The 12,810-nt window shown below is 38.8% G+C and overlaps 1 protein-coding gene across 1 annotated transcript in view; it reads left to right on the top strand.

Annotated features, from left to right (window-relative positions):
- Positions 1–12,810, top strand: part of FBN1 (fibrillin 1) — a 273,407-nt gene that overhangs the window by 216,674 nt on the left and 43,923 nt on the right. The window contains exons 45-50 of the mRNA XM_040226469.1: positions 664–786; positions 5,377–5,502; positions 7,461–7,577; positions 8,423–8,551; positions 9,122–9,241; positions 11,623–11,748. Of these exons, the coding sequence (XP_040082403.1) occupies positions 664–786; positions 5,377–5,502; positions 7,461–7,577; positions 8,423–8,551; positions 9,122–9,241; positions 11,623–11,748 (741 nt within the window). The remainder of the gene's footprint in view (positions 1–663; positions 787–5,376; positions 5,503–7,460; positions 7,578–8,422; positions 8,552–9,121; positions 9,242–11,622; positions 11,749–12,810) is intronic.

Here is a 12,810-nt window from a genome sequence, read left to right as displayed (position 1 = left end):
TTTATGAAAAATATTTGTAAAGCAAGTAAATTAGAAAAGCTTTCCATCTTCCAATGTTTGTTCAATAGAACCAATCAAAATAAGAAAATATAAATCTGTGTTGTGTGAGAGCCTTCATTTGCCTTTGTTACCAAGTCCAAGCTCAACCTGCTTGCCACATAATAGGCCAATAATCAGGAGATGAGGTGTTGAGGCAAGAAATAGCAACTTTGTTTGGAAAGCCTGGCATCAGAGAAGATGGCAGACTAGAGTTTAGAGTACTATCTCATCAGGGTCTGGATGCCAGTTTCTTTTATAGAACAGAGGGAGGGAGGAGGTGAGGAAGTAAAGTAAAAAGGCCATACATCTTGCAAAATGCCTCCTGGTTTGGCCAGCACTGGGGAGAAGATGTGTCAGTTTCTTCCTCCTGCAGGCGGGCAGGATCAGGGTATTTCTCTGTGCACTGAACAAAGGCACTTTAGTTTAACATTCAGGCAGAAGGGCAGGATTCCCCGAGGCAGACCACTGTGTCTGCTTGTAGCTATAGACTGATTATAGTAACAAGAGCAAAGAAAACAAAGGTTCACAAAACAGATCCAATGTAAAGTCAGATTTTGTTCTTGCCTCCTGCCTGTAGACACTGGATTCTGCTCTCCTTGTAATTCAGTTCTCTCCCGCTCATAGACATTGACGAGTGTCAGAACGGCCCAGTGTGCCAGCGAAACGCGGAGTGCATCAACACCGCGGGCAGCTACCGCTGTGATTGCAAGCCCGGCTACCGATTCACCTCCACGGGGCAGTGCAATGGTAAGTCCCCACCTGCAGGCGCCTACCCGACGGGCCAGCCCCAACCAGCTGCAGATCCCTGGATTTCTTTGGGATGGTTAAGATTCAGACTTCTGTGTTCTAGTAACTAAACTGGGAAACAGGAAAATTGTTGAAATGCTGTAACACTTGGCTTTTTTCCTCTTTAGAGAGGTGATTTTTCCAGATTTTCCTCCCTGCTGCCCTGCTGGAAATACCCACTCCCACAAATGCACACAGTCATATACACACATACACACACTCCCTAACTGGTGCTATGTACTATGGTTAGTCACTCAGTCATGTTCAACTCTTTGCCACCCCATGGACTGTAGCCCACTAGACTCCTCTGTCCATGGGGATTCTCCAGGCAAGAATACTGGACTGGGTTGACATGCCCTGCCCTCCTCCAGGGGATCTTCCCAACCCAGGCGTTGAACCCAGGTCTCCTGCATTGCAGGCAGATTCTTTACCATCTGAGCCACCAGGGAAGCCCAAGAATACTGGAGTGGGTAGCCTATTGCTTCTCCAGGGGAACTTCCCGACCCAGGAATTGAACCAGGATCTCCTGCATTGCAGGCAGATTCTTTACCAACTGAGCTACCAGGGAAGCCCTCCTTACCTGGTATTTAGGACCAAATACATTTTTTTTCCTTTTACCTACTCCCCCTTGAGTGGGTGAGGTTTTCACCATCCTAGCCACATATACCAACTCTAGACAGCAAAGCTCTCCTGAGCTGGGCTGGGTTAACCTTCACAAACCAAGCAAAAAGAACCAACAGTATTATCTTTTTTCCTTAGCATCTTATAGAACTGAGGGCAGCAAACTGTAACAGCCTTTTATTTGCGATGTCACCTACAGCAAAATGAGAGACTATTAGAGGTTAAATTTTTTCGGTGTTCACCTTTGTCAGGGACATGGTAGAAATGAGAAGGATGAGCATGTCACCAACTTACATTGACAGTGAAGTTATCCTTGGTGGCTCAGCAGTAAAGAACCCGCCTGCCAGAGCAGGAGATATGGGTTTGATCCCTGAGTGTCAGGAAGATTCCCTGGAGGAGGAAATGGCAACCCACTCCAGCATTCTTGCCTGGGAAATCCCATGGACAGAGGACCCTGGTGGGCTACAATTATGGGTTCACAAGGAGTGGGATGCAACTTATCGACTAAACAACAACAGCAAAAGTTATTAAACATCTGATGGTATTTTGTAGCCAGTGGTATCAAAATGAAAACACTGGTGTTTCAACCCAGCAGCAAAGTAACACCTCAGAATGATTTTCATGTGAGTTTTTCAGTAATTATAAACCATTATATATTTAGCAAAGAGGTCAGGAAGAATCTGTTGTTTTGCCTCTAGTCCATTTCACAAGGAGTTTCCTGGATAGTTTATGCATTTGTGAATGAAACAACACCAAGGAACATGGTCAGATTTTCCTTGGATTTCCGTGCGCACCAGTGATTAAGTGGTAGGAAGTACACTGCTCTCCGTAGGGCATTTTGCATTGTTTTATGAGACTTTGGTGGGAAGAGGGTGTAATACCAGAACAAAAACTCACTTTGAGAATCAAGACTTGTTTTTTGGGTTTAAAGGAACATGTGCAAGTGTTTAGCTTTTTGTCAGCAGAGCACTTGTAATCCACATATTAACAACAACAACAACAAAAAAAAAACAGGACAGGAAAAGTGAGGACGTCTCTGATAGGAGTCACAATACCCTCATGAAATTTGGCATTCATACCACTTCCCTGCATTTTGCTCTTAATTTATATTTATTTGGAACTGGGTGAAATAATTCCAATCAAAATAAGGAATTGCTGATAATATGGAACGTGTAGTTTCACACCATTTCACGTTAGGCGAGATGTGGGAAGAACTATTGTAAACATCAAGATGAGATATCCAACCAGGGCCTGGCTGGGGCTTACGTCCTGTCAAATTTTTTTGTCGAGTACTAATATAAATACGCTGCATAAAGCTCATCCAGTGTTAATCAACAGCAAGCACCATGAGGGAGTGCTGTTTGTAGCCCAAGTTTTGTTCCCCTGATTCAATGAAATTCTTACAAGAAAGGAAATGTACTTGAGTTTGAGTTTTACAGTTGTTCAGCCTCTAGGGCTGAAGATTTCACTCTAGAAATGTCTTCACTTACGTCCTACTTTTATTTTTTATAATTATCACTTTTTAATCTTTTTGACCACACCATGCGACATGTGAAATCTGTTTCCCAACCAGGGATCAAACCCCTGGCCTCTGCAGTGGAAACACAGAGTCTTAACCATTGGACCTCCAAGGAGGGCCCACATCTTACTTATAAAATCTCTTAAAATGTCTAAATACTATCCTATACATGGCATTTTTCAGACATATTGTAAAATATTGCTTTCTTCCTGTGCTTAAGATGAAAAGAACTAAAATTTCCTTATTATAGTAAGATTTTTATTTGAACTTGTAAGTACATCATTTCACCAGCTGGCCGTAATACCCATGTTTCTGAGCCAAGGATCCTAGTCTGACCTCAGGAGCTGAGTAGTTAGAGCACAGGCAGCCACTCCTGAAATGCCTTGTCCAACTAAAAACATACTCTTCCCAGCTATTTCCTTATGGTTTCCTCTCTCTCTGCTGAGTGTGTGGGTGTTTTCCCCCAGTACTCTGTTTAAATCTCCTATCTCAACTTCAGACATACTATTCTGGGAATTTAAATCCTGATGTTTGTAGAAACCTCAAGACAAAGTGAACTTCATAATCAAGTTCTCTACAATTGTAACTTTCTATTTCGCCAACAGAACTGCAAAGTAATCCATGTTTCATTAAAAAAAAAATTCATCATGAAATAGGCAGTGTAGGAAAGAAAATTCCTAATTGAGGATCCTTTTCTAGTAAGATTCTTAATGCTCTCCATTCCCTGTGGGCCCCAGAGATGAGACAGACTTGATCCTTGCTTTCTCCCAGACTCAGTATTACCTGAGGGTGCCCATGGTCTAGGCTGACTATAATAAGCCCCCGAGACACCGTTCCTCAAAATCAACTCTCTTCACTGAGCTTGGTAGTGGAAATCAGTGTCCTCTGCCTATCCCAGGGAGCAGTTTGCTCATTTGAAATTCATTTTTATCCAAATGTGAATAATTGTCATCTGTTCTTGGGCTTCGTTGGAAGCTCAGATGGTTAAGACTGCCTACAATGCAGGAGACCTGGGTTTGATCCCTGGGTCAGGAAGATCCCTTGGAGAAGGAAATGGCTACCCACTCTAGTATTCTTGCCTGGAGAATTCCATGGACAGAGGAGCCTGGCAGACTACAGTCCATAGGATTGTAAAGACTGAAGGATTGGACACGACTGAAGCAACTTAACACACACATCATCTGTTCACTAGCATTTCTGCAGACTAGCTGTACCTCCTAAGATGCTCTACCCTAGTTTCCCCTTTTCATGATACACCCACCCCCTACCTGAGATTTCTAAAGGACATGGTGATTCATCCACTCTAGATGTTTTGTGTACTTGGAACGAAGTAGTTGTATAAATGGCAGCTTGAGCACATGAAATGGAGGAAGTATATTCTGTCCTGGCGTGGGCACAAGTGTCCTGGGCAGCAAAAGGTACCCGTTCCCTGTTTTTGTCTTCTCATAGCCAGGGTGGGCAAACAGCAAGCTTGAATTATTCAGCTGAGAGCCGGGTACCAAGCTGCTGTCTGGCATCTGCACCCACGGCAGCATTCTGCCTTTTGCTTTCTTTTGTGACAATAGGAAAATCAGTGCTCCTCGAGTTACATTTTCCCTAAACATGGAATCTTGAGAGCTTTAAAAAATTATAGAGACGTGAGTAGGCATGCAGTTATGTCATTTGTGAATTCATGCAACAAGTTTGGCCCCTGAGATACTTAGATTTCAGGAGAGCAAGAAGTATTAACTTGACAATAAATGTAACTTAGAGCCCAGCGAGTGGCAGAATCAAGATGAGAGGGCTTCCTTCTGAAAGAATATGGATTTTTAAAAAAAGAAAGAAACATCATTAGGATTGTCAGGTGCTGAAAGGAGTCCTATGTAGACAGGAAGGCTTGGTTAAGATGGAACAAAAGGTTATAGGAGTAAGACAAAATAATGGGGTGAAACTGGAGCAAGGGACCGTGCAGGCTGCCCATCATGAAAACCTAGCTTAGCAATGGGATTTGTTTAAATTTCCAGAGGAAGCCATGACGCTTCCATGATTTGAGACACCAAATCTTGACTAGACAAAATACTTCAATTAATTCCATAGTCTAGGATACTGTGTAGGCCAGCTTGCATGTCTATTCTCTGTTCTATATCTATTTTCTCATCTTTTAGAAGATTTTTTGGATACTGCCCCTGTTTTTCATTGCTTGTGTATTGTTAATATGTTCTGAATGTGCCTAGTAAATGAGAGTAAGTTTTAACCAATTTTGAGTCAAAAATAAATATTGAATATAATGTCAGCATCAGTTTTACTGGCTTAGTTTAGAACTAGGATTAATCCTGAGGCCAATACCTAGAAGTAAGTTATCTGATTTGAAAAAGAAAAAATGATTTGATTTGGCCTTCCAAGTTTCCACTTAAGATGCTTTTTATTTACAGATCGCAATGAGTGTCAAGAAATCCCCAATATATGCAGCCATGGACAGTGTATTGACACAGTTGGAAGCTTTTATTGCCTTTGCCACACTGGTTTTAAAACAAACGCTGATCAAACCATGTGTTTGGGTGAGTATGTGGCTATCATTTTATTTTTTCATATCCTATTGAAAAATTAATGTGTATCTGAATATATATAAAAACTAATTGTTTTGTTATTTATAAAATATAGAAGCAGGTGTGTAGCATTAATATCCTTTGATATTTAATCTTTGGGAATCTGAACATCATAAACCTCTTTCTTGAATATTCATTTGGCTGTCAGTTCAGAAAAACTTTTGACAAAGGGATAAATTGAGAAAGCTATTAAGACAAAAAAATACTTTTATTAATGGTAATAGCCTACTGTTCCTTTATAATATTTATGTGAATTTGCCTCATTGGAACAGAGTGCAGCTTTTGAGTGGTTGAGTATGAGGATTTTTTGAGAAATATCTGTATATATGTAACTGTTACATATATATAAGGATATAGCAGGTCCTTAAAGGCAGATTTTCAGATCATTTTCCTAGGGGAAAAGAGCTCAAGATTTTAAATCTTTTCCTTAAGTTTTAGTACTGAATCAGAATGTTGATTTAGACTAAACTTCAAATATGTAATCGATCAATTTTTCTCCTTCCCTCCTTTCTTTTTCTATTTTAAAGCAACATCCATTAAGTCTTTTGGGGACTTCCTGAACATGAATCAGGAAAAAGAACAGTCATTAACATTTAAAGTGCTTGGCTTTGGATGTAATTAGATTCATCCATTAGGGAACATTCTCATAAAGTTTTGTCATCTTCAGAGCAGATAACAAGTTTTAAGTTAAAGATTATAATCAGTCCCACTAATCACTGGAGAGATAACCCAGTGTATTCATGAAGCCCTGTCCAACTTTCATTCTCCCTCTCCCATCTGAGTTATCTGTAATCCCCACCAAAGAACCTGCCCAACCAAAGAACTTCACTTACTTGGCTAACAATGAATCAAGGCAGAAGTTCTTGATTGCTGGAAGGGTGACTTGTTTGGATGCAGTCTTCAGACACACACGTTGGAGTCACATTCTGCTAGCTATAGCAGCCTTATTTAAGATCACAGATAATTCATCTTTACATCCAAAGTTTGAAGGCAAAGGAAATTCTAACTCTAAACATTACATTTTACTAACCTGAGGTGTTACTTTCCACTCCTTCCCCATCCCTTTGTCCTGGCCCTCCACATTCTGCCTGTCGATATCGCAAACCGGGAATATCAGTGGTTTTCATTTTAATTTCTTATGTCCTCCTTAGTAAAATATACACCTCCTAGAAAGATGATAACTGCTGTCACAAGATGCAAAGACATCATAAGACGCCAAAATAGCTTTACAGGATAGTCAAAGGGAAAAGTTGTAGACCAACCAAAAGACAACTCATACTGCTAGAGAAGAACCAAATTGAGTGCCATCACATTGAGATAATTTAGAAGAGAGATAAGTCACCATTTCCTGGGAGTGGTCGTGGGTTTTTAGGGGCAGACTGGGAAAAAGAAACAGACGTCTTCCAGGTGAGTTAGAAAGCTAATTTATTTTGTTGCTGATTTTGGGGTAATATCAGGTGACTCACTGCTTTTTGGTAAACTGGAGTGAGAATCTTAAAGGCTGAGGTTTGCCAGAGGTGGCAGCGAATCAAGACCCAGATGCGCACAGAAGTTTCCATTTCCAAGTGAAAATATTTGAGAAAAGTGGCAAGGGTGGAGAATTCTAGAAGTAAATAGAATAAAATAGTTCTTGTCCAGTTCTCATGTCCTTAGCTTGCCTCCTTTCACATGCCAACCAAGGAAAGGATTTTCTCCCAAGGCTTAGAACCTCGCCTTTTGCTAGTTTCTCACAGGGAGCTGCCACTGTGGGAACTCACACTGACATCAAATCTAGAAGTTCTCAGGCGATGCACAACACTTTGTGAACTCTAAAATGCCTTTTAGCTCCAGGTGACCATACTCCCCCTTCTGTTCATAATCATGTTTTCCCTTTGTTCCTTTCCTTTTTCCTTTTCCTTTGTTCCTGCTAGACATAAATGAGTGTGAAAGAGATGCCTGTGGGAATGGCACTTGCCGCAACACGATTGGTTCCTTCAACTGCCGCTGCAATCACGGTTTCATCCTTTCCCACAACAATGACTGCATAGGTATGTGTGCAAGACAGCCAGGTACCAGAGGAAGGCAATATCATGTGTGTCTTTGTAATTAGCATCATCTCCAGCATGCCGGCTATCGTTTTTAATATATACCAATTTAGTTGTGACAGTTGGTTGAGTTATATGCTAATTAACTAACAATCAGTAATGTGCTAATTAAGTGTCAAATACAGTGAGGACATCTATGACTTTTATTAAAATACTCATTAGCAATTATAATTTTTATGTCTGCTATGCTACAAATTAATTAAATTCATTTCAAAGTAAATTCAATATGTTTTAAAACATATAAAAATGATCCCTTGTAAAGAAATTACAAAATTCGGGAGCAGTGTGGACCTACTTGTCTAGGTGTTTCACTGTAGCCTCTCTTCAAATAAGTAAATTATTGAAGCTATCAAAGTCTTCCTACAAAATATGCTATAGTATTCACAAGCAAGGGTGAGGAACCAAATTCTGTATTGTGCAAGAGGCCACTTTTATATACTTCTGATTACAAGAATTGTTAATAATACTCTCAGCTGTATTGTGTATTAGTAATTCAGTTTTAACCTTTAAAAATGAAACCTAAAGTATGATCAAAGTGAAACTCAGATAAAATCCTAACATAAATTATCAATCGAATTAGTAGAATTATTTCACCTTTAAAGTTTTGATAGGCAAATAAAGCTAGGTTTGTTGTTAGAAACTAACCAGAAAGGAATTTCTTAAGTTTGTCTGAGCCAACAAAGGCCACTGAAATTCAGAATAAGCATTTTTCCCTTTAAAGGTTTTGGTCATTGATGGGATTATGGCATTTTTCTTTGGAATATATCAAAGGATGTTTTTCTTGGCAGATGTTGATGAATGTGCAACTGGAAATGGGAACCTTTGCAGAAACGGCCAATGTATCAATACAGTGGGGTCCTTCCAGTGTCAGTGCAACGAAGGCTACGAGGTGGCTCCAGATGGGAGGACCTGTGTGGGTGAGTGCTGCTTCAGAAAGACCCTGAGACCATGCCAGGAATCACACAATCTGGATCACAATTCTTCCTTCAGAAGCCTGGAGGGAAACGATCAGAATAGAATAATCCTGCCTGTAGGTGTATATGGTATATGTAGCACTCTTCCCCTTTACCTTTTAAGTTTCTGTACTTACAGAAAACGGTTACAATATTACAACATTCATTGTGACAGTTGAATTATCCTATAAACAATTGTAATTCCCTTTTTTTCTTCCACATAGCTTTGTAGTAAGCTCTTCTATAAGCTGCTAGGTGCCCTCAAAAATCTTCATAGCCATTCACTTTTTAAATGCTGTACTTTTCTGGAAATATTTAATTTTCTGTAGATTAAATAAAGTATTGCTGTTACTTTGCACACTTCCAAAAGCTGATAAAGCTGATTTTTATTGAGGTGTTAATTTTTATTCATGGTGGAGTTTTGGGGCTTTAGATTTAGGTGTTAGATTTGATTCCAGTGTCTTTGGATTTTAATTGCTTGATGAAAATGATGCCAGTGGAAAACTCTTTCTTTTTTTTCCCTTTTCTTTGCAGATATCAATGAATGTCTCCTAGATCCCAGAAAATGTGCCCCGGGCACCTGTCAAAACTTGGATGGGTCCTACAGATGTATCTGTCCACCTGGATACAGTCTCCAGAATGACAAGTGTGAAGGTAAGAGGGCTGTCAGTAGTTGGAAATGAGCAGTATTGGTTACCTCATTGAAATTATCAGAGTCAAATTTTTGAGATGGTATAATGATGTCTTCATTTTGCAATACTTTATCAGACAAATCCAAGGGTAGGGTGTGACTTATGGGCTCATAATTAGATGGTGAGACAAGAACATCTAGTTCTCAGGCTAATCTCTGATGAAGCTGTTTTGCTCTGTGTACTTGGGTGGTTGCATGACCCTGACCCTTTTCCAATGTGTTTTTATGCAGCTTATAAAAACTCCTGAATTACCTGTTTTTAAGTCCCAGTGGGTTGCAAATAAAAATAGCTTCCTGATTCCAGTTAAAATCTTTAAGTGATCACATTCAAGGTTGGATGAATGTGGCTATGCAATTTGTCATTGTTGTTTCCACTTGTAGAGTGGTAGAAATATGTAACTACAAATAAATTCTCAGCAAATTTTATAGTACTACATTCCTCAATACATGTATCATTGCATTAAATGAAAGTCATTAATTGTCAAAATTCATAAATAAATAGAATGAAAAGGACTTTTAAGAAGTCACCTAGTCCATGCTCCCACCTTTAAACAAGTCTGTGTCTAGTCCCTAATGAGTAAGAATTGTCCACTTTTAATATCATCAATGAGAAATGTTTATTATATATCTAATTTAAATCTCAGTCAAATGATAATATTCTAAGTGAAAACATCAAAATGAGACCTAAATACAAATTACTGTGTCATTTTACTTCTATTAGAGGTCAACATTATTCCCTCCATGATTAATGCAAAGTTACCCCTAAATGAACAGAATGAAAATATATAGAAAAAATTATTTTCAGAAGTCAATAAATGTGTTCATTCTAAATCTCTGTCCCTACCCTTATGAAGCTGGTGCCTACAGTTTGATTTCTACCATAGGAGAATCATAACAAAAACAAGAAAAAAAGGAAGCATCTGAGCATTTTTACAAAAGTTGACTTTTAAGAAAAGATTGGATGTGGGGGTGGAGGGAGTGTAGGGATGGAGTCATTCGTCATCATCAGCTTTGTTAGCTCACATTTGTTCAGATTTGTTAGTGAATAAACCACAGGAAGCATAATGCAGTTATAAATGTGATATAACATGAAATGAGGAGGAGGCTGGTTTTACATTGTACAGAAAGATAATCACTTTGCATTGCACATTTCTAGAATATCTGTTGTGTGGTATTTACAAAGCTAAGTCAAGATAACAAAGTTAATTTCATAACTTCCCTTTACTTGGACCTCATGGGAATAAAGCTGTGTAATACAAATACATTTTGGTGTGGGTAGAACTTTTACAAACCTGAAGATAAAGAGTCCCAAGATATAAGAGATAATCTCTTTTGTTGGAAAAAAATATTTCCATTAAAATAGCGTGGCTGAGACTCAAGACTTACCTCTTTTTCACTACAAATTCCTGCTGAAAGTCAGGGGAAAAGATGGGTAAGCCTGTTGGAAAGAGTGGTCATATTTTTTCCATAAGTAGGGTCATCATATACTTCACCAAATGAAGACAATTTTGACCTACACTCACTATTCATGAGTGCAGGTCAACAGGCATAAACTAGCACTCTCCCAGGCAAACTAGGACATACTCAAGCCATTCAGGATGCAGACCATCCTTAATTATCCCTTTACAGTAGATAAGGTATACTAATATGCTCAAGGAAACATGCCACAATTACGTGTCAAATTCGTATTATCTAGATGATAAAACAAAAACTATAGTCTTTACATGGAAGATATCTTTGTGTCTTCAGAAAAATTAAACTGCAAATGACAGGAGCCTCATTTCCTGTGATGTCTTTAGTTTGTATTGCATTAGGATTATTTTCACAAGTATTAGTGTCCTTGTAAAAGTCACAGTTTTAGGTTGATCGCATAGGATACTGGGGAAAACACTGTGGATGGGTGGAGAGGAACAAATTTGGTTCAAAGGCCTAGATCTCTCCCTGAGTAACTCATTGTTAAAATAATTAGAATTTCAGAGCATCTGCTTACTTTTTAGTGAAGTCAGACTCTAGAGTTTCTTGCTCCTTCCCAGTTGAGGGTAGTATGAAATTACTGCAGCTTTCTAATTATCTAATAAACTCAATCTGGGTAAAAAATGTTTCTCACTGCATCCGAAAGAAGGCACTTGCAGAGTCCATTTTTATAATAAGAACCAGCAAAACTAGTTTTTTAAAAGTCATCACAGCCTAAAGTCCACTCCAGCATTATGATACAGGAAAAATTTTCATTATTGGAAGAATTTTTGAAACTCAGTTAGGCTTTGTACTTTTACATTGTGCATTTAGTATCTGACAGTGTCTCCACTGTGTTTTGACTTTGTTTGACATGTGTACTTTTTTTTAGATATTGATGAATGTGTTGAAGAGCCAGAAATCTGTGCCTTGGGCACGTGCAGTAACACTGAAGGCAGCTTCAAATGTCTGTGTCCAGACGGGTTCTCCTTGTCCTCCACTGGAAGAAGGTGCCAAGGTAAGTGCTTTTGACTTTTGGCTTTACACTTTCATTACTCTGTGTTTATTTGTTGTGGTTTTATTTTTTTTAAACATGGCAAAGCTTTGATTCTCTGTAAAAGAGAAGATGGAGTGTTTTCATTCACCCAGAGGTCTAATGATTACCATATGTCAGAAAGTTCATTTTTACTTTTGAGGTTAAAAACTCATCCATCATGTTATGGTTGCTTGTACAACAACTGTCCTGGCACTTTAAACCTGCCTCTCCCCCTGAGAACACAGATGCTGACAGGTCAGTCAGCAGGGAATCAGCCATGAGCCCCTGAACATGGGAAAGCCTAGGGGAAGTTCACTTACAAGTTCTCTGCCTCAGAAGAGGTAACCTGTGTAAATGTGGGCCAAAACCTAGACTTTCAGACAGAAAATGCAGATTAACTCATGTGCTCCCAGGATATAGTGCCCATCTCTTACGTCACAAGTTTTCTAAGAAAACAGAAAAATAAATGTGAACTGACCAGGATTCTTGCTGGCCCATAGTCTGTTTTCAGGAATAACACTTGTGAACTTCAAAAAAAGTCAAAAGGAGAGCCTGAACTTATGCATGACAGAGTTTATTATGTCTCAGAAAACTACTTAGACTTTACTAAAGAAGGCAATTGTATATGTCTGTCTACTTATACACACTAGTTTAATGAATTCAGGACCAAAAAAAAAAAAAAAAAGCCACATGCAAACACACATATCTCCCCCACAACCCCTACCCCATTCCAGTGGGGTTTTTGTTTGTTTTATTGTTCAGGATTCTTTCTTAGCCTTTTTTTTTTTTTTTTTTTACTTCCGTATTACCAAGTAAAAGGCAATGGATGTTATTTAAGATTCCAAAAATTGGGCTTTAGGGATCTCAGCCTTGTCGTTTATAGCCTAGGGCAAGTCATTTAATCTTTTGGAAGCTCAATTTTCTTCTTTTTAAACAAATAAGAATACCTACCCAAACAGTCTTATTGAATACATGACAAAGCTTTGTTCATTTCTGAGTCTTTCACAGACTCTTACGATTGTTATTCGAATTGATTAACCTTTT

Source organism: Oryx dammah, unplaced genomic scaffold (genome assembly GCF_014754425.2).
Source record: "Oryx dammah isolate SB20612 unplaced genomic scaffold, SCBI_Odam_1.1 HiC_scaffold_26, whole genome shotgun sequence".
NCBI classification, from domain to species: domain Eukaryota; kingdom Metazoa; phylum Chordata; class Mammalia; order Artiodactyla; family Bovidae; genus Oryx; species Oryx dammah.
Note: the sequence above shows the minus strand (reverse complement) of the source record. Positions and strands in the feature narration are given on the sequence as shown.